Raw genomic sequence first — 21,295 nt, forward strand, 5'->3', positions numbered from 1 at the left:
TGGATCTGGAGAAAGCATATGATAGAGTTGATAGGGGAGCAATGTGGAATGTGATGAGGTTATATGGAGTTAGTGGAAGGTTGTTGCAAGCATTGAAAAGTTTCTACAAAGGTAGTAAAGCATGTGTTAGAATAGGAAATGAAGTGAGTGATTGGTTTCCAGTGAGAGTGGGGCTGAGACAGGGATGTGTGATGTCGCCGTGGTTGTTTAACTTGTATGTTGATGGAGTGGTGAGAGAGGTGAATGCTCGAGTGCTTGGACGAGGATTAAAACTGGTAGGCGAGAATGACCATGAATGGGAGGTAAATCAGTTGTTGTTTGCGGATGATACTGTACTGGTAGCAGACACAGAAGAGAAGCTTGACCGACTAGTGACAGAATTTGGAAGGGTGTGTGAGAGAAGGAAGTTGAGAGTTAATGTGGGTAAGAGTAAGGTTATGAGATGTACGAGAAGGGAAGGTGGTGCAAGGTTGAATGTCATGTTGAATGGAGAGTTACTTGAGGAGGTGGATCAGTTTAAGTACTTGGGGTCTGTTGTTGCAGCAAATGGTGGAGTGGAAGCAGATGTACGTCAGAGAGTGAATGAAGGTTGCAAAGTGTTGGGGGCAGTTAAGGGAGTAGTAAAAAATAGAAGGTTGGGCATGAATGTAAAGAGAGTTCTATATGAGAAAGTGATTGTACCAACTGTGATGTATGGATCGGAGTTGTGGGGAATGAAAGTGACGGAGAGACAGAAATTGAATGTGTTTGAGATGAAGTGTCTAAGGAGTATGGCTGGTGTATCTCGAGTAGATAGGGTTAGGAACGAAGTGGTGAGGGAGAGAACGGGTGTAAGAAATGAGTTAGCGGCTAGAGTGGATATGAATGTGTTGAGGTGGTTTGGCCATGTTGAGAGAATGGAAAATGGTTGTCTGCTAAAGAAGGTGATGAATGCAAGAGTTGATGGGAGAAGTGCAAGAGGAAGGCCAAGATTTGGGTGGATGGATGGTGTGAAGAAAGCTCTGGGTGATAGGAGGATAGATGTGAGAGAGGCAAGAGAGCGTGCTAGAAATAGGAATGAATGGAGAGCGATTGTGACGCAGTTCCAGTAGGCCCTGCTGCTTCCTCCGGTGCCTTAGATGACCTCGGAGGTAGCAGCAGTAGGGGACTCAGCATTATGAAGCTTCATCTGTGGTGGAAATGTGGGAGGTTGGGCTGTGGCACCCTAGCAGTACCAACTGAACTCGCTTGAGTCCCTGGTTAGGCAGAAGGAACGTAGAGAGTAGAGGTCCCCTTTTTTGTTTTGTTTCATTGTTGGTGTCGGCTACCCCCCAAAATTGGGGGAAGTGCCTGGGTATATATATATATATATATATATATATATATATATATATATATATATATATATATATATATATATATATATATATGTATATATACAAAACAACTCTGATCCCCTGGCACAAGGATCGATGAAATATTCACAGATACAAATTTTACATAACTCTAGCAAAAACTATATGGAAACCGACCTGGGTACACTAGGGGGGGTAGAGAGAACAATTAGGACTTACTGTGGTTGGGAACGTCGGATGAAAGAGGCAGAGCTGGCTTCTGCAACCCCCGACGTCACCTTTTTCCCGCATTTTTTCCTGAACCTAAATTTCTAGATTGGATTTTTTTATCATGTTACAATAGAATGACGTTATATTTCTTAATCTTAAATTACAAGTTGTAGATTTCTTTAGTGTCAGCGCCTCCCCTACCAGGCGGTTTCTCTTTTGGCTCTAAAACATTCTCGTCTTGAACCACATTCATTCGCCCGCGAGTTCTCTCCTCTCCCTCCAATTTGACGTAACGTAGGCGGAGTCAAATGGCGGGAATTTCGATTGATCAGTTCGAAATTCCCGAAATTCTGTTTTTAACTTAACCTTTATAGTTTGAAATGACTAAATGAGTTATCTCATGAGGTGAGATATGACTTAAGGGAAAGTTTATATTTACGTCAATGTAAAGCTATCGGTGTCAATCCTTTATTGTAATGTTCTACGGTATTACCTCCCGGTGGTTCTTAGGATGTTTTGACTTTTACAGTACTGCTCCCCCTAACGCTTTGTGAAACTGTCGTTAACGTAACTGATTCAGTCCAACCACACTTAATTGGGATTTACTATTCTGCGCCCTGGAGTAGCGTCTGAACATCAAGGTGATATCGGTGCCGAAAGTCCCGGTATAGAGTAATCTTTGGAATTAAACGTGTGCAGGGAAAGCAAACCGTCTTCGTTTCGGTTCTCTAGTTTGTCAAGTGTGAGAGTGTTGGCACTCTATCCTTCAGGCTTGGGTCCGGAAATCAGAAACGGGGAGGCCTTTCCCGGAATTATTTCCCACACCACTCTTGTAACGCAATCCTTCAAAATCTCCCATCTATAGTAAAGGATATAACTTTTTACCGCATTTTCTTGTTAAATTGATCTTCGCTATTGTGCAAAAAAAAAAAAAGGTGACCACATTATTATCTGAGATATTACGGTCAAGGATGATTAATCATCTGTTATCAATTTGTTAAAGGTTTTACGCATTTATCTTTAAAAACATATAGTTAATTATACTTTTGTATTTTACCCTTATACGTCAATACATTCTCTTTAATTAGATAATTTTGATTTTTGATAGTGACAATGGAATGGTCACAAAAGTCAGTAAGACCGTAACCAAACCTGTTATTTTACATCACAGTTTAGTATCGATATCAGATCTGTAGAATGGTCCCTACTGCGACATAAGTGTAAATAACAGACAAATAGAACTTAGAAACTGATATTTAAGCTTAACAATCTTTGTGTGATGGCGAATGATGATAACAGACGACTGGATAATGACATGGAAGAAATTAATGGCCGTGCTGACGATGACAGTGATGATGAGAGGGAAAATGAACTACCCATGGATGAAGAGGAAGGGGAAATCCTAGCAGGTAAGGAATGTCGGTAAAGTTTTACTGTATTACAGATTCTGATTTCGAACAGTAAATATATATTTTCATGTAGTAGATATTGTGATTTGACCGAATTTGACCTTCATTTCAACCGCAAACCAACAGAATAACCAATTCGACTAACGGTAAAGTTTTAGATTCAACCAAATTGGGAAATGTATTATATTAATATATTTTCCTAGTAAAGCACGTGATAACAAAAAACTTTCTCTCAATACATTATTGACGCTGATGTCTACTTACAGAGATAATTATTTCAGTTAATGTAGGTCTGCATTTTATTTCTAAGTGTTTTGTATACCTTTACGCTGCCACGGGACCTACCTCTTGTTCGTTTGTATGTCTGTTTTCATCTTACTTGGCTCCGCCCCATTGCGTAATGTGACAATATTTACTTGAATGCGCATTTGCTCCTCCCACTAATGTCGCTCCTCCAATCTAAATACTACTGGGTTCTTTTCAAGGGTTATTATTGGACGATTCATTGGTCTCTCAGTCTTGTTTCAAGGATCTGTTTTTCGTGCAATATAACATTGTAAACGATAGTATTTTGTTTTTTTCCCTATTTCATTATGGGAGAAACCCGTGATTGTCGTTTGTTTTCGGTTTTCAAAAGTTCCGGTTTCTATATTTTCATCACACGTCACTTAACTGTCATGGATCCTCCGGTACGGTTGTGTGAAATATGTCGTTATTCCTATTTTGATGTGATCGACCGATTTCATGGGAATTATAATGGAACTCCTGAAGTAGTGAATCGTTTTCTAAGGGAGCATTCCGTATTACCTTTAAGTGTCCAGTGTGGTAAATGTGATTCGCCTTTACATTTTCGTGAGGATAGACATGTGTGGTATTGTACCAAATCTGAATGTATTCCAGTACTTGATGATTTAGAAGAGGGTCAACCACAACCTTCCACATCTTCATCGTCATCTTCCGTTTAAGGTAAGAAGTGATTTAACAAAATATATATATTCAAATTTACCCCTGGTTAAAGGGGGGGTCGCAGGGGGGGGGCGAAGCCCCTCCCCGGTAGGGGTACAGGGCCCCTAGGTTAGGTTAGGTGGGTTTGTTAGGTTCTGTGGTGCCTTGAAAATTACTGTGGCCATAAGGGGGGGTCGCAGGGGGGGCGAAGCCCCCCCTGGTAGGGGTACAGGGCCCCTAGGTTAGGTTAGGTGGGTTTGTTAGGTTCTGTGGTGCCCTGAAAATTACTGTGGCCTTAAGGGGGGGTCGCAGGGGGGGCGAAGCCCCCCCCGGTAGGGGTACAGGGCCCCTAGGTTAGGTTGGGTGGGTTTGTTAGGTTCTGTGGTGCCCTGAAAATTACTGTGGCTGTAAGGGGGGGTCGCTGGGGGGCCCTACCCCCCTCCCCCCGGTAGGCCTAGTTAGGGGTATGGGGGAGGGGTGCTGGAACATTAATTATTCATTTATTGCAAATATCATTCAATGCCCCAACACCCTCCCCCCCTTCCCCCACCCAAAACCCCGGTTCCCAAAGGGTGTCCCCCATAATTGGTGGGATGAACTAGGGTATACATAGTAAATCTCTAAATCGGTTGGTTTGCAGTCAAAATAAACGTTAAATTCATTGAAACCACACTATTTCTGATGCAACAAATATATTTTTATTGCATTTTTCCAAATTTGGCTGAAACTAAAAATTTACCCGACTGACTTTAAGTATACGGACTGGTTGCTGTTATGGCTGAAATGAAGGTGAAAACTGGTTAAATCATGTTATTTTTACAGGAAAAGGAGCCTATGTAGGGTGACGGCCAGATCCCGTAGAAAACGGGAATATTCTGAACTATGGCCGTCGTTCTAAAAACGATTTTGGCGGGAGAAGCTAACTTAAAAACCCCACCTAACCTATGCTAAAAGCCGTATCCTTACCCAGAGGTCACAAACCCAATATAATGTCCTTTTTTATATCACTTCACTCACGTTACGCTAACATTAGTACTGTTACGATATCATTATATAAAATGGTTCTTGTTCCGCCATTAGGTCGCTTAAAAATAAAACATCAAGCTCGTATGTACTGGCAAGCGGTAATGTTGAGGTGCGCACGCTAACACTAGTAATTTGTTCCGTAACCGAAATACAAACCACGCTATTTACAAAGGGTATTACTTTTAGCGTAGCTGAAATGGCGAGCCATTAGAATTTAACGAGGGTGTATTACCCCCGCGCTAGTTAGCGGGGGGGTAGGGGAGTGGTAGCTAGCTACCCCTCCTCCCCCTCACACACAGGTGAATACTCACTTTCACTTTTGGCTCGGACTGTGACAGACGTCTCTGTCTTGGTCCTCGCTTGGCAGCCATTGTCTGTTAAGTTTCCTTTTCAGATGTGTGTGTGTAGTGTACGATATCTACGTGGAGGCCTCGGCAGTTAGGCCACCACGGCCTAATTTTATGGGTTGCGATCGAGTTTGACTTCGGTCTTTCTCTCTCTCTCTCTCTCTTGAGGTCGTTCACCCTTTTACTATGTTTTACTACGCCCTTGTAGCTTCCTTCCCGTGTGGGTGGGGTTGCTACGCCGTACATTTTGTCTCAATTAGTTTATGAATCTAATTGTAGTTGTTAATTTTTCAGCTTGTAGAACGATTCCTTTCGGGGTTTTCGTTTTTCTTTAGTGTTCATTCATTTTTAAATTACATAATTACATAGTTACATAATTATAATTGTTATAATTCTGTTTTGGTTACAGCTCTCCTTCCGCGAGTGTAAGTGGTTGTGAGGGCACGTGCCTATTGTGTAATTCTTGTTCCTTTTCCTCGGGATTCCTCTTCGGAGCCTTCCCGGGGGAATGAATGTGTACTAATATTATTTGTTTTATTTTTTACAGTTACCGATCTAGTTCGTTTCTGTAATATAGCAACGGTGTGAGCTGTCTGGTTGAGTCCTGGGGATTCGGCTGTTGCTGCCTCCCCCTTGTATTGTCGTCAGGGGCGTGTCTCCTTCTACTGGTAGTACTCCCGTGTCGACGGACAGCTCTCCAGTTCATTTTAGAACAGTCAGGAGGCTTGCCTCCTTGGGCGGATAACTTTCCTTCCGAGGGAAGTTTTTTCCTGTCCAGGCTTGAGCTTTTCCTCTTTTGGGGGGTTCTTCTCTTGCCTTTTTTTTCGTGCGACTATGCTCTTGGTGCTGAGCGGTCGCACCTGCAGTTTCGCTCAAGGGGCTGGGCAACTGCAGGATCTCCTCTTCGGAGGATTGCCCCTTTTAGGTCACTGGCTGACCAGTCTCTTCCACGAAGTGTTTCTCTTTCGTTCGCGAGAGAGTACACTCATAGAGACTCCTCTTCGGAGGTTTCTTCTGTTGCTGTTGCTGTTGGCCTCCCTCGCCGTAAGGCCCTCCGTCCGCCTCGTCGTAAGGGCCTCTCATCTCCCTATAAGGGTGTTTGAGGCGCCTTTTTGAATCTCCGTTTGCAGCCTACAACTTCTTTTTCTCGATCTTCCGTCTTGGTGCAGATGGACAGCAGTCTAATCTCGTCTTCCGACGGGCAACGGTCTTCCCGACGGACAACGGTCTTCCCGACGGACAGCGGTCTTCCGACGGACATCAGTCTCCCGGCGGACAACGATCCCTTCGGGGCAAAGGGTTGCCCCCACGGGGGTTCTTCCCTTGCGTGTCAGGGTTTCCCTGCGCGCCCTTCTGTTCGTCAGCGCTCTCCTGTTCGTCAGCGCTTTCAAGATGATCTTCCCTGCAGTTCCTGTTACGTGCCCTGTGCGCCCACGTTCGCCCTCGCGATCTAGAACTTAGGTTCAGGTCGGGGTCAAGGACTCTTCTTCTTTGCGCGGGCTTCCACGCGTAGCCTTCTGCTCGTCAGCGATCATCAGCTCGTCAGCGATCATCAGCTCGTCAGCGATCATCAGCTCGTCAGCGATCGTCAGCTCGTCAGCGATCATCAGCTCGCCAGCGATCTCCGGATCGCCCACGTGTGTTACAGCTGGCACGCCAACGTTCTCCAACACTTCTGAAGGAACATGGTTCGCCAGCTACTAGCTCAACTGCGGATGCTGATCGCCATCGCGCGACCCTCAACTGCAGATGCTGATCGCCATCGCGCGACCCTCAACTGCGGATGCTGATCGCCATCGCGCGACCCTCAACTGCGGATGCTGATCGCCATCGCGCGACCCTCAACTGCGGATGCTGATCGCCATCGCGCGACCCTCAACTGCGGATGCTGATCGCCATCGCGCGACCCTCAACTGCGGATGCTGATCGCCATCGCGCGACCCTCAACTGCGGATGCTGATCGCCATCGCGCGACCCTCAACTGCGGATGCTGATCGCCATCGCACAACCCTGAACGATTGCCCGCTTCGCATGCTGCTCCTCATCGCACAACCCTGAACGATCGCCCTCTTGCGGATGCTGATCACCATCGCACCCTTTCACGCGATCATTCACCTGCGCATACTGCTCGCCATCGCACAACCCTGAACGATTGCCCGCTTCGCATGCTGCTCCTCATCGCACAACCCTGAACGATCGCCCTCTTGCGGATGCTGATCACCATCGCACCCTTTCACGCGATCATTCACCTGCGCATGCTGCTCGCCATCGCACAACCCTGAACGATTGCCCGCTTCGCATGCTGCTCCTCATCGCACAACCCTGAACGATCGCCCTCTTGCGGATGCTGATCACCATCGCACCCTTTCACGCGATCATTCACCTGCGCATGCTGCTCGCCATCGCACAACCCTGAACGATTGCCCGCTTCGCATGCTGCTCCTCATCGCACAACCCTGAACGATCGCCCTCTTGCGGATGCTGATCACCATCGCACCCTATCACGCGATCATTCACCTACACATGCTGCTCGCCATCGCTTACCGCCAGCGATCTTCTTCACCTACGCGGCAGCACGATCCCTCGCCGTCACGCCCATTCGCCTGCGCGCCCGCGCGATCGCTCGCCTGCGCGCCCGCGCGATCGCTCGCCTGCGCGCCCGCGCGATCGCTCGCCCGCGCGATCGCTCGCCTGCGCGCCCGCGCGATCGCTCGCCTGCGCGCCCTCGCGACCGCTCGCCTGCGCGCCCTCACGACCGCTCGCCTGCGCGCCCGCGCGACCACTCGCCTGTGCGCCCGCGCGACCATTCGCCTTTGCGCGACCGTTCGCCCTCGCGCGACCATAGTTCGCGGCGAATTCCACAGCCGGTGGTAGCAGCAGGGACGCGTGCTCCTAGGCGGCACTCGGGATCACCTCCATCCAAGCACAGGTTGGTAGTGCAGGACGAAGACAGGTCAGTACAGCATTCTTCCCACCTTCTTTTCAGGCAGGAACCGTCGTGTCCTCTCCAAAGGATCGCCCGATCCCTTTCACCTTAGCGAGGATTTCGGACTCTGTGTCCTTGGAGCAGCAGACATGGTTTGATCCGCTGGCACGGGCGTTAATGAGGTTTATGAAACCAGCACTCACCGGCCAGGGTAACAAACCAGCGGCTGTCTCTCCTACGCTGAAGAGAAAGAGAGGAGTGGACTTCGTGGTGACTTCCCCCAGGGCGAAGTTGGTTCCCAAGAGGTCGGTCTCGAGGGTCCCCTCTCCTGCACGAGTACTCTCTCCTTCTCCCGCCCTGGAAGGATTTTTGGCGGGGGGGCTTTCCGTTGAAGATTTCTCCATCGGACAAGGGGTGACTGCTTACCTCTTCCTCTGGGAGCTTACCAGGTTCTTTCCCTCCTCGGTTACGGCCCGAGGTTTGGTTCAAGGAAGCTACAGGAAGATCAAGGGTACTTTCCTCCTCTCGAGCTCAGGCACCTTGGCCTTTCGTCGTTAAGTATCTACTTGCGGACAAGCTCGATGTTGTACCATCTGGACGCACTGACTGAAGGCTTCCTTCGGGTGTCTCATCTGTGGAGGTCAACGACCTCAGACACCCTTCCATCCTTGAGAAGAGTTTTGTCTTTGCCCAAGGACAGAGACTTAAACATCTGCTGTGCGGAGTAAATCGACTTCCGGTTTCACTCCTCCAAGGCGCTTTCTTCCAGACTCTGCAGGGCTCCAGCTCCCTTTTCTTTCAACCACGTCGGCCTAAGTTATCGGCTACGACAACTGGGACAAGGTGTCCAATTGCAGTTTCCTCCTGTCAGGAACAGATGGCACGGGAGACTCCCCCGGGGGGGCATAGTCCTAAAAGGAGTTCACGAACTCTAGGATTGCAGGTTTTTTCGCTGGGAGGATGCTTAAGGTTACTCATCCGAATGACAGCTTCCCGATGCCCATTCCCGCACAATCTCTGTGAGTAGCCAAGGATATCGCGCCTGCCGTCTCTGTCAGCGAATTCAGTGTCTCTGAACCTCTATGCCATAGCATCAGCAGAGTTGCCCGGTTGGGCAGAATGATCCATACCTTAGGCGAAGGTCTTCCTTAGGATCATCGACGGCTTCACCCCCGGCCCCCTCAGTCGATCCTTTCTTGTAAGGAAGGATCTGAGAGGGGACGTCCATAGTCGACCTCTCAGCCCTGATCAAGTTTGTCGAACAAACTTCGGCCAGCGTAGACCAGCAGAATCGATCAGACTGGTAACGAGGCGACAGGACTCCTTTAACCCTGGATCGGAAGGACGGGTACTTTCAGTTTCCATTCCATCCATCTTCCAGGGTGCTCGTCGAATTCAGCCTAAACTGCAAGTATTCCTGCTTATGATGCAGTGTGGCTATCCCGCCGTGGCATAGCAGGTTTGTTTCCCCAGAGAACTCTCCCTGCCTTCCTCTTGGCCGCTCAGGTGCAGACTTCCGCCTCCTCTGCTGTTTGGAGGGCTGGTCAACTCCGGTAGGCTCGGGTTTCGACCTGATTCAGCGCCGGGAAAAGCTTCCGAATGCTGACCATGAGTGTGGGCTCATGGTATTTTGCTTGGAGCCTTCTCTTCCTCTGCCTCAACATCTGGAGTATCTGGCCATGATATTGAGTCAACCGCCTTACCACGTTGGAAACCCCGCTTCTCGTCCGTCCAGCGAGGTTAAGCAACGTCGGTACTTGGATGGGTGACCACCTGGGGACGCCAGATTCTGTTACCACATCCTCCGAGCCTTCCTTTCGGTTCACCGTGGCAAGACTGAGGAGAGTCGCAGTACCTGTTCTCAGTCAAGCAGAGTTTTCAGCCCTACCTTGGAACGTTTCCTAGTTCTTCTTTCCTCATTGACCCGTTTATAGTCCGAACGGTCGCCTCAGGATAAGTTCCATGTGGGGCGATCCAAGTTCCGGTGGCTTCAGGCAATGTTTAACCGGACTCCCTGGCCCTATGGGACCAGCGGAACTATTAAACCTGCAATGGGTGTTGACCTATGGAGCCTCTTGATGGTAGTGGATATTCTCGTCCTTTCCCCACATTCTTGATGCGGTTCTCGGACTCGTCAAAGGAAAGGGGGGGGGGCATGTTCCGGTCCAGGCCTATGGTCAAGACCTGAAGGATACCTCTCCATCATTCAGGCAGGCTTAAGGGCCTTAGTCTGGCCCCTCTTCAGATCCTACCGCTCCTGCCAAGTCGCCCCGTTGCGTGTCGACTTCATGCTAACCAGCAGGGGACGCATTTTCACACCTTCACATCTTGCAGTAGAGATATCGGGATGATTGAGATTCTCTCAATTCCACCATCGGCTCTCTCATTCCAGGCAGGGGAATGTTTCTCTCAGACTATCCGAGCAGAGCCTCATAGAGAGAGTGTACCTAGGGGTCTTTGACCTTGGGTAACCAGCAAGTGCTGGTCTGGGGGACCTGATCGCGACAGCTTGGAACCTCAAGCTTCCGCTAGTTTTCCCCCCAGTCTCAGACCCCGAGACTCTGGCAAGATGCATTCCGGTGATGGTGGGACAACTTCGACGCCTGCGTCTTCCCTCCTTTTTGTCTGCGGACAATGGGTCTCAACAAAACCAGGTTGTCTGTCAACCTTTCAATGGGAGAGCTCCACTGGGACTATGTGCAGAACGGTTTCTGGACCCTCTGCTTCCCCTGACGGAACTCCCGGGAGAGCTTCTCCCACGGCGCAGACTACTCAAGCAACCACACTGCGACATCTCTCCCGAACCGGGGCGTCGCTTCGGCTTCATGCCTGGAGACACTACGCTTCCTCCTCTAGAAGAGACAACCCGCTACAGTCGCGGTACGGAGGTCGCGTCATCTGCGATAGTCATCCACAGGGGTCTCCCAGGCAAAGTGAAGAGTCTAAGGTGGTTGGTGCCGTGGGAGATATACTCTTCCCGTGAGGCCTCTTCTCCAGCAATAACGGTCTTATTGCCTTTCGGCGGGAGGAAACTCCTTTCCGCTCTCGGCAATGAAGCCTGTCGCTCAGCCTTTCCCTGACCTTCAGGCTTAAAGGAATAACTTTTTCCTGCCCGCTGGATCTATCCTCGCTCATGCGAAGCTACGATCGTCCCTGCCCTAGTCGGAGGAAGACCTCCAACTTGGAGCATGGCTCGGACTTTTAGTCCTTTAAGAGATCTTCTCAAGACCCTTTTACGACAGGCCTCGGATTGTATTCCGCCCTGGGTCTTCTGCTCACTCTGGCCACGGCCAGTGTGTGAGCAATCTTCTTGGTCTCTTACTACTCCCCCCCTTTCTAAGGAAGAGGGGAAGGCAACATTCAGGCTCGCTCCTGAGTTGTTGGCTAGACTCAGAATCTGAGGGTCCCGACCCTTCGGTCCGATTCATTCAAGATTTTGAGTCTCCATTCTGTGTCTGATGTCCCAAGACCTTCTCTTTCTTGCCAGTACAGGAATCGAGAGGTTAGCGCTGGGAACAGCTGCAGTTTGGCCTCAGTTGCAGCCGATTTGGGAACACAAGGAGGACATGGGGGGAGAGTCACCAGTATACCTCTTCAGCCCGGACTCAAGGACATTCATCTCGACCTGTCTTCAGACCCTCCCCCGTCACGTCGCCCTACAGCACGATGTTGGATACATCGCAACGTCCCTCGCCTTCGAGTAATACTACTCTGTGACGCAGGTGCTACAAGCTGGAGTCTGGAAGCGTCTGATGACCTTAGCAGCCCGCTTCCTGCAGGGCGTGACCCACAGGAGTCTCGATACGTTTTCTATCGCTCTGTGGTGGCTACACAACAGCTGGTCTAACCTCAGGCTCCTTTTTGGACAGGTAGCAGAAGGTTGAGGGCATTGTTATCAGGTTTTAGTCTGCATGAACGAAAGAAGTATGTCTGGCCCTTACTTCTTTCTTCATCATCCCCTCTACGGGGAAGCAGCATCCTGGTCTCTGCATAGCTGACCTCGAACCTCTGCAGGTAAACCATGCTTCCTTGTGTTCCGAGTATTGAGTCAATACTGTCGCGTCCCCCATACCCTGACGAGGTGGTATTGGGAACGTCTTAACCCAGAGTTCCTTCTGGAACTCCAGGTCAACTGCCTAAGACGGGTCACACTTCTTCCTTCACACACAAGCTTACGTAGGCCACATGGTTCCTTGCGGTGCAAGGAACTTGTGAGGTGCAGGGACTCCTTTTCTCGAGTGCGACTCACTCGGATTCTGAGTCCCCGGGTAAAGCCAAAGCCAGTATGGCTGGGGACTTTCCACCCTTCCTAAGGGATAAGTCACCCTTTGTAAATAGCGTGGTTTGTATTTCGGTTACGGAACAAATGACAAATTCGAAGATAATTTGTATTTTTCCTAACCATACAAACCTTAGCTATTTACACATATTTGCCCGCCAGCCCTGTCCCCCAAGACAAGTCCTACCTCTAAGTGAAAGTGAGTATTCACCTGTGTGTGAGGGGGAGGAGGGGTAGCTAGCTACCACTCCCCTACCCCCCCGCTAACTAGCGCGGGGGTAATACACCCTCGTTAAATTCTAATGGCTCGCCATTTCAGCTACGCTAAAAGTAATACCCTTTGTAAATAGCTAAGGTTTGTATGGTTAGGAAAAATACAAATTATCTTCGAATTTGTCATGTTACTCTAACATTACCAACGTTAAATATAATGGTTCTTGTTCCTCACTTACGATCACAGGAACATAAAACATCAACCTCGTATGCACAGGCAATCAGTAATGTTGATATTCGTACTCTAACAAAATATATTAAAACTAACACATTTAAGTTAAAGAAATTAATGACTTACTTTCATAACCGTGATGACGTAACTTGTGGGTCACGGGGGTGTTGTGACTTGAGTCTGTGGTGACTTAACTGTTTTGCCTTAGATTAGTACTGCACTTGGAACACTGTAAAAGTTGGTGTGTTACATTACGTGATTTAAGAAAATTATCAACATTGAAATTCACCAAAATACTTTCAAGTATGGATTACTGAAGTCGTTACAATTTTCTATTACTTCGGTCGTAAAATACGCAAAAGACGTCACTTGAACTAACAAAGACCTGCCTTCGGCAAAGGTTTCCACGGAAAAGGGATTGTTGGAAGGAGGGGGTAGGGAAATATTAACTCCCCTGTGCAAACTTTACATACGTATGGGTTCGTGATTGGTTAACGGAAAAGCAACGGAGTCTAGAGAGTAAACATGAATGAACAGAATGGGAAACATGTCCAGAGCAAGTATTTATGTGAAATTTGGGAGTGATAAGGTAATAAAAAAATGTATAAAAGTAATATATGAAGATTAAATGGAATGTATGATAAATAATATTTGATGGGTATATAAAATGAGGCGATTTTATAAGGTATCGGATGATAAAACAAGGAATACTGGTGTGAAACGTAATATGTATACGAGGGTATTAGATAACTAATCAAGTAATAGACTTGAACAGACCTGGTAGAGAGACGGATAGTTACATCTCACGATTAGAGCAGAAGAAATCCTATTGGTGGAAAAAGCCTCTGCGCAGGGAGGAGGGGTTTTTGCTCAGGACGAAGCCTGCTATGTACAAACGCACGAACAATAGTGACTACAACCGGCAAGTAGAATGAGAAAAATTAAATGAAAAACACGGCTAATGTTAGCATGATACGCTAACATTTGATCTACATCACACGGCAGAACTGGTTACCGTATTTTTACATGAGACATAGCCTTTGCAACGGCGCCTCCAAAGTTTATCCAGTTATACTGTTTTGACTTTTCCTCCGTTTATTATACATACAAGAAGGTAATGTATAGAGAAGAAAAGGCTTGTTTTACGATTATATATCGTTTCCCCAGTATGTTTTCCCCACCCAAAACCCCGAGTTCCCAATGGGGGTCCCCCATTATTGTAGGATATAGATATACCCTGTACCCCACCCAAAACCCCGAGTTCCCACTGGGGGTTCCCCATTATCGTAGGATATAGATATATATATATATTTCTGAAACTATTCATTTGCGACGGGAACGAGTGTCATTTTCGAAGAGAACGTAATTTTTTCTATAAGAAAAAGTAGTTTTTAAACATTTAAACTTACCCGCTGGTTATATAATAATAGCTTTATGCTTCTGTCCGGCAGAAATTCAAAACTCGCAGCAATCGCATAGATATGCTAGGTATACACTAGCGCCACCACGGAGCTAGGTCGAACTATCCCTCCTAGTATCAGATTTTCTTCTGCTGCCATACTGGCTACATAGAAATGGAATTTACTTGCGTTTAACCTGGATTTTAGCAGTACCTTGTTGATGTACTCTTGTTAAGGGTTTGAGCATTCCCTTATTGGGTGTTTGTTTTATATTTTATCGCTATGTTATAGCGTAAAAGGTAGGATTGGAAATTTTTTCAATCTATTTTTTAACTAACGAAAGCATATGGCAATAGGTAAACATCTCGCCTCATCGATGACGTCACAGTCATTTGACATAAGCTTGAGTATGACTTGCATTTTCTTTCTTTTTCTACAAAGAATGATAAGTTAATACTATCTTACAAAATATTTAGTTATATAAAATAAAAGGATTATGTTATTTTGAGAAAATTTTTGTCCTTTTGGTATGCTTTCTTTGGATAATCTTCGATCTGTTTTAAAGATTATCTAGCGTTCATGTTTATCTATGCTATGCAGTCATCAGTCTATCGTTACAGTAATACTCTTTGTATCGATATTTATGAAAAGTACATTTGTTCCGTAACTGAAATACAAACCCCGCTATTTACATGGGGTAATTACTTCGGCGTAGCTGAATGACGAGCCATAAAAGTTTTAACGAGGGTTTACTACCCCGCTGCTAGTTAGTGGGGGGTAGGGAGGGTTAGCTAGCTACCCCCCCTCACACACACCGGTGAATGCTTCACTTTACTTTTAGGTCGGTCAGAGAACAGACCTGTCTGCTCTCTCCCTCGCTTTGACTGCCATATTTAATCTGTTTTTGCTTTTTCTTTTCCAGTGTGTTTGAAGTTGGCCTCTACTACTATGCGTACATGGCCTGGACTTCCCGGCCGCCCTTGTGGGACCTTTATGTCGGCGGTCGACACCGATCCCCACACCTTATGTCCTCACTGTAGGGGCCAGCGGTGTGATAGTGGTAATGTTTGTATAGAATGTAGGGAGTGGTCTACCTCCCAGTGGGAGAGGTTTTCCCGGCGCCGGAAAAAAAAGTCTAAAAGGGATCTTTTTCCTTCAGAGGCTTCTTTGAAGAGAGAAAATCCCAGGACTTCTTCCGTAGCCCTTTCCTCCTCCGAAGCTCCCCCTTGAGCGGTCTCTTCCGAGAGGCCGGCGAGTGGTAGCGTAGACCCTACTGCTGTTGACCGATCCCGGGGTGCGGGAGAGGTAGTCGCCACCCATAGCGAGGCAGCTGCCCCTCCTCCCCCGGAGGAGGATTTGAATATGTCTAATCGTGATTTGTTACAGCTTTGGGCTTCCTTGGGGCTGCAGTGTTCGCCCTCCAAGGGAGCTCTGTTTGACATGATCAAACTTGGTGCACCTGTCAAACAATCGCCAACTACAGCAGGGATAGATCCTCTGTCTGTGGTTGACGTTGTTGTGACGGAGACATCTCGTGGGTCTAGTCAAACCCCCGTTCCTGTTGCTGAGGTAGCTGACGGCTTAGATTCCCCCTCCGAACACCTTTCGAGGGAGGATCTAAGTCCCACGGTCTCTCCTGCCAGTAATTCTCCCTCTCGGGGGAGTTCACTTACAGAGACTCCTCTGCGGAGGCCCCTTGATGGTCAGCCTGCTGATCCCACGGCCCCTCGTGGGCGTATAAGGCGGAAGGCTCGTCCTCCCCTTCACCGTAGAGGCCTTCCTTCCCCTCACAAGGGAGTTAGGAGGCGCCTCTTTGGCTCGTCGTCACCACAGTCCTCTGCGGAGGAGACGACTCGCCGTTCGCCGATCCTGCCAGCTACCACCTTAGACCTCTCCGGGGATCGTTCGCGATCCCCTTCGGATCGGTGTCAATGACCTTAGATGTCAGGATGCCTGAAAACTAAATCAATCAATCAATCAATCCCCTTCGGATGATGGTCGTCCTTCGGGACACAGTGACCAGTCTTCCTCCAGACCTGCTGACTTGCCGTCACCCTTCGATGTTGCGGATGCGCGTCGCGCGCCACCTGATCCTGCCACTGCGCAGGCACCGGGCCCTTCGGAGCTTAAGGGCTTTGAGCGCAAAACCGCGCCTCTTGCACTCAAGTGCCAGGTTCTTCCTGCACGCCCTCCTGCTGCTGCCGCTGTTCCTGTCTTAGCACCACAGCGCTCACCTGCGCGCGTCCACGCCCCTGTTCCTGCTACGTGCTAGGGTTCCCCTGCGCGCCCACATCCTTCTGCGCCCTGGCGCCCTTCAGCAGTTCCTGTTGCAGCGCGCCAGCGCCCACCTGCGCCCCAGCGTTCCCCGGTTCCTGCCTCGTCGCGTGCAGTTCAAGAGGTTCCTACGCTAGCGCACAGGCGCTCACAGGTTCCTCTGGACTCGCAGCGCCCGTCTGGAGTTACGCGCGAAGCGCGCCCACGCGCAGTTCCATTCCCAGCGCTCACGTGCTCACCAACGCGCCAGCGTGCTTCTATATCGCAGCGCGCTGCCCAGGAGGCACCTAAGCTAGCGCACGGGCGCTCACAGGCACCCCAGGGCTCTCCTTCCAAACCGTGCGATCCTGCACGCATTCCAACCGCGCGTGACGCTCCGGTTGCGCGCCCAGTTCCAGTTATCAAGGGGCCCCATGCAACCCTCCAGCGCACACCTGTGCGCCCTCATCCAACCGCGCATCCTGCTCGCCCAGCGCAGCAGCGCACACCAGTGCGTCCACATCCTGATGCGCGCCATGCGTGCCCACGATCACCTGCGCGCCCAGCTTGCCCACAGGCTAATATGCCTGTCCTTTCGGACCAGCGCCTACCTACGCGCCATCCCTTCCTCGCGCTATCCGGAACCGGCGCTCTCGCGCCCTCGCCCGGTTCTTCCGGATACGTGCTCAGGCGCCCCTGTCCTCTCGTGCCCTCCATTGCCGCATCAGGATGTTGCGCGTCCTAGCATCCGGCCGCCTCCCGTTCCGGTTCCTGCGCGCCACACGCCCTCGTCATCTCCTACGCGCGCCCGCTCCAGCTCCTGCGCGCCCCCGCACCATCTCCTGCGCGCCATCGCTCCCACGCGCCTGTGACCTCGCCTACGCACCACCGCGCTCTCGCCCGCTCCACCATCCTCTCTAGCCCACGCACGCGCGAGATTCCTGTGTCACGTGATCCTTTCGCGCGCGGGCCCTGGTCGCGACCCTGACCAGGGCCCATCACGCGACCTCCAGCGCAAGCGTCACCAGGCGGATAGGTCTTCGTCTCGTTCCCCTCCCCGCAAGCGCAGACCAGCGCGCTCGCCGGAGGAGGGGGGGTTCCCGGACAGGTCTAAGGACTCTTTCTTTCGAACCCGCATTTGTCGACTCCTCCAAGGGATCAAACGATTCCCTTCCCTCCAGAGGGAGTGTCAGATAGCGCGACTGTCAGCCAGCAGCCCTGGTTCGGTACCCTGGTCATAGCTCTTGTGCAGGCGATGAAGCCCGCCCTCTCTGACATGGGTCACAAATCAGCGGCAGCTTCCTCCCCCCTGAAGAGGAAGAGAGGAGTCTCTCCCGTGGAAACACCTCCAAGGCCTATTTTGTCTCCTCGCAGATCCTTGCGCAAGGCTCCTTCCCCCCCCCCCAGACTTTCTCTCCCTCCCCTGCGGATGAGGTTTACCCATCCTCAGGAGAGTCGGACGAGCCGGACCGTTCCCCCATCGCACCAATGGGGGAAACTCCGCCTCTCCCTGAGAAGTCTTCTCGTCCAGGGGTGGAAAAGAGCCTGCACCCATCGTTACTCGAGTCCTGTATCCCGCCCAGGAGGGAACCGAAGGACTCTAAGACGATCCCTAAATCGTCAACAAGGATCAGGCAGGAGCCATCTAGACCTTCCGAGGATATCCACGTGTCCCCCCAGGAAGAGCCACTGAGGACGGGAGACTTCGCTGCCAGTCCTTCAGGAGGAGAGCACCAAGAGTCAGAACACGCATTTTGGCAAGTCCTGACCCTCATGAGGAACTTCAACGGGATCCCAGACACAGAGATTCCTCCTCATGAAGGTAAGGACACGGTCTTGGACCGCGTCTACGGCACCCAGAAACCCTCTAGGGCCAGTGCAGCTTTGCCCTGGTCTCAGGGGATGAAGAGTGCCAGGGACAAGGTCGAGGGCCAGCTCTCTGAGCTTGCCTCCTCCAGCAGATCCAGCGCCGGTAACAAGCTCCTCCCTCCTCCTCGAGTCCATCAGAGGAGGTACTTTGAGATCCTTGAGTAGTCTTGTTTGGGTCTTCCGATTCATCACTCCGTGGAAGTGTGCCATGCAGGCAACTTCGTGGCTTGACATCTGGCTAGGGTCTCTGGGCATCCTGGTGCGGTCTGAGGACCTCTCCAAAGAAAGCACTAGGAAGGCACTGTAGACTTTCTTACTCTCAGGCACGTAGACCCTTGAGTTTCTGGCCCACCAAGTTTCGAGCTTGTGGGCCAATACCATTTTCAAACGACGGGACGCTGTGGCTGAGAGGTTCCACCAGAAGGTTCCCAGTTCGGAGGTTAGCAGGCTCAGACACTCTTCCGTGTTCGGTAAGAGTTTGTTTGAGCCTAAAGACGTTGAGCCTACCGCTGAGAGTTGGAGGAAGTCCAACCAGGATTCCCTCATCCATAGGGCCCTGACATCGAGGCCCTACAAACCTCCGGCGGCTCAACAGCCCTGTCCAGCTAAGGACACAAAGAAGACCACTGCAGCGAAGCCGAAGGTGTCTAAGCCCTTTCCTGCCAAGAGCAGAAGGAGCAAGAAGTCCTCCAGGGGAGGCAAGAACCCTAGAGGTAACAGCCGAGGCCATAAACGCTAGGGTTGGCAGTCCCCCTGCATGTCCACCAGTGGGGGGATGCCTATAAAGTTGCGCGACAAGGTGGCAGCAACTCGGGGCAGATGCCTGGACGATTTCCGTGATCGCTCTGGGTTATCGCGTCCCGTTCACAGCCTCTCTACCTCCCCTGACAGCGAATCCAGTGACGTTGAGCACTCTTGCCATGGGATCGGCAAGAGGGCAAACCCTTTGGGCAGAAGTCCAGACCATGTTGAAGGACGCTCTCCAGGGGGTTGTAGACGGGTCCCCAGGCTTCTACAGTCTTTCTTGTGAGAAAGGCGTCTTGAGGCTGGAGACCAGTCATCGACCTCTCAACCCTGAACGGGTTTGTCAAGCAGACTCCGTTCAGTATGGAGACGACAGACACGGTCAGAATCGCAGTGAGACCACAAAACTTCATGTGTACACTGGACCTGAAGGACGCGTACTTCCAGATCCCAGTCCATCTGTCTTCAAGGAAGTACCTAAGATTTTGCCTAGACAGCAAGATCTTCCAGTTCAAGGTGCTGTATTTCGGTCTCTCCACAGCCCCTCAGGTGTTCACCAGAGTGTTCACCCTCATCTCTTCGTGGGCTCACAGGATTGGCATCCGTCTCCTTCGTTATCTGGACGACTGGCTGATCCTAGCGGACTCGGAGGCAACCCTTCTTTGCCACCGAGGCAAGATCCTCGAAGTTTGTCAGGATCTAGGGGTCATGGTAAATCTCGAGAAGTCCTCTCTGCAGCCCTCTCAGAAACTGGTATATCTAGGCATGGTCATAGACACCAATCTCCACAAAGCCTTCCCATCAGACGACAGGATAGTAAGGCTGATGAAGGTCGCGAGGCCTTTCCTCAATCGAGAAGAACTCTCAGCTCAATCGTGGCTACGTCTCCTCGGCCACCTCTCCTCCCTGGCCCGTCTCGTTCCCAACGGTCGCCTCAGAATGAGATCCCTCCAGTGGCGACTCAAGTCCGGTGGAATCAAGGTCATGATTCCCCGGACACTTTGATCCCTATGGGTTTTGCGGAACTGACGGACCTCCAGTGGTGGGTGGCGGACGAGAACCTACGAAAGGGAGTGGATCTTCTCGTCCTTCCCCTGGATTTGATGTTGTTCTCGGACGCATCAAAGAAACGGTGGGGGGGCCCACGTTCTGAACTACAGGACCTCAGGCCTGTGGTCAGAATCAGAAAAGTACCTTCACATAAACCTGCTAGAAATGAAGACTGTGTTCCTGGCACTTCAGAAGTTCCACTAAGTCCTGGCGGGCCACTCTGTGGTGGTGATGAGTGACAACACCACGGTGGTGGCTTATATCAACAAGCAGGGAGGTACCTTTTCAGAACAGCTATCCCATCTTGCAGTAGAGATCCTGAGATGGTCTGAAGTCCACTCGATCTCGCTAGCGGCTCGCTTCATTCCAGGCCAAAGGAATGTGCTCGCCGACAGTCTGAGTAGAGCGACGCAGATAGTGAGTACCGAGTGGTCTTTGGATCCTCAGATAGCCAACAAAGTCCTGACTTTGTGGGGTTCCCCGACGGTGGATCTGTTCGCTACAGTGCTGAATTTCAAGCTCCCGCTGTACTGCTCCCCGGTCCCGGACCCCAGGGCTCTCTGGCAGGATGCCTTCCAACAACGATGGGACAACGTCGATGTGTACGCCTTTCCCCCGTTCTGTCTGATGAGGAGGGTGCTCAACAAGACCAGAATATCGGTCAATCTTTCAACGACCCTGATAGCTCCTCTATGGTATCACGCAGAATGGTTCCCGGACCTTCTGCAACTCCTCACGGAGGTTCTGAGAGAACTCCCTCCACGTCACGAGCTACTCAAACAACCACACGCCAACATCTTCCACAAAGCCGTAGCTTCGCTTCAACTTCACGCCTGGAGACTATCCAGCATCTCCTCACAGAGAGGATTTCCGCAACAAGTTGCGAACAGGATGTCTGGTCACCTGCGCAAGTCATCCGCAGGTATCTACCAGGCGAAGTAGCGAGTCTTCTGTGGTTGGTGTCGTGGAAGGGTTATCTCTCCCCTCGATGCCACTATTCCAGCAATAGCGGAGTTCCTCGTGTATTTGCGGGAGGAAATGCGCCTTTCAGTCTCGGC

The 21,295-nt window shown here is 50.4% G+C and overlaps 1 protein-coding gene across 2 annotated transcripts in view; it reads left to right on the forward strand.

The window, feature by feature from the left end:
• Positions 1-2,697: 2,697 nt before the first annotated feature.
• Positions 2,698-21,295, forward strand: part of LOC137637386 (protein cereblon-like) — an 839,981-nt gene continuing 821,383 nt past the window's right edge. For both annotated transcript variants that reach the window (XM_068369600.1, XM_068369601.1), the window contains exon 1: positions 2,698-2,953. In XM_068369600.1, coding sequence (XP_068225701.1) covers positions 2,824-2,953 — 130 coding nt within the window. In that variant the 5' untranslated portion in view covers positions 2,698-2,823. The remainder of the gene's footprint in view (positions 2,954-21,295) is intronic.

The sequence above is a fragment of the Palaemon carinicauda genome, unplaced genomic scaffold, assembly GCF_036898095.1.
Source record: "Palaemon carinicauda isolate YSFRI2023 unplaced genomic scaffold, ASM3689809v2 scaffold7, whole genome shotgun sequence".
Classification (NCBI taxonomy): Eukaryota; Metazoa; Arthropoda; class Malacostraca; order Decapoda; family Palaemonidae; genus Palaemon; species Palaemon carinicauda.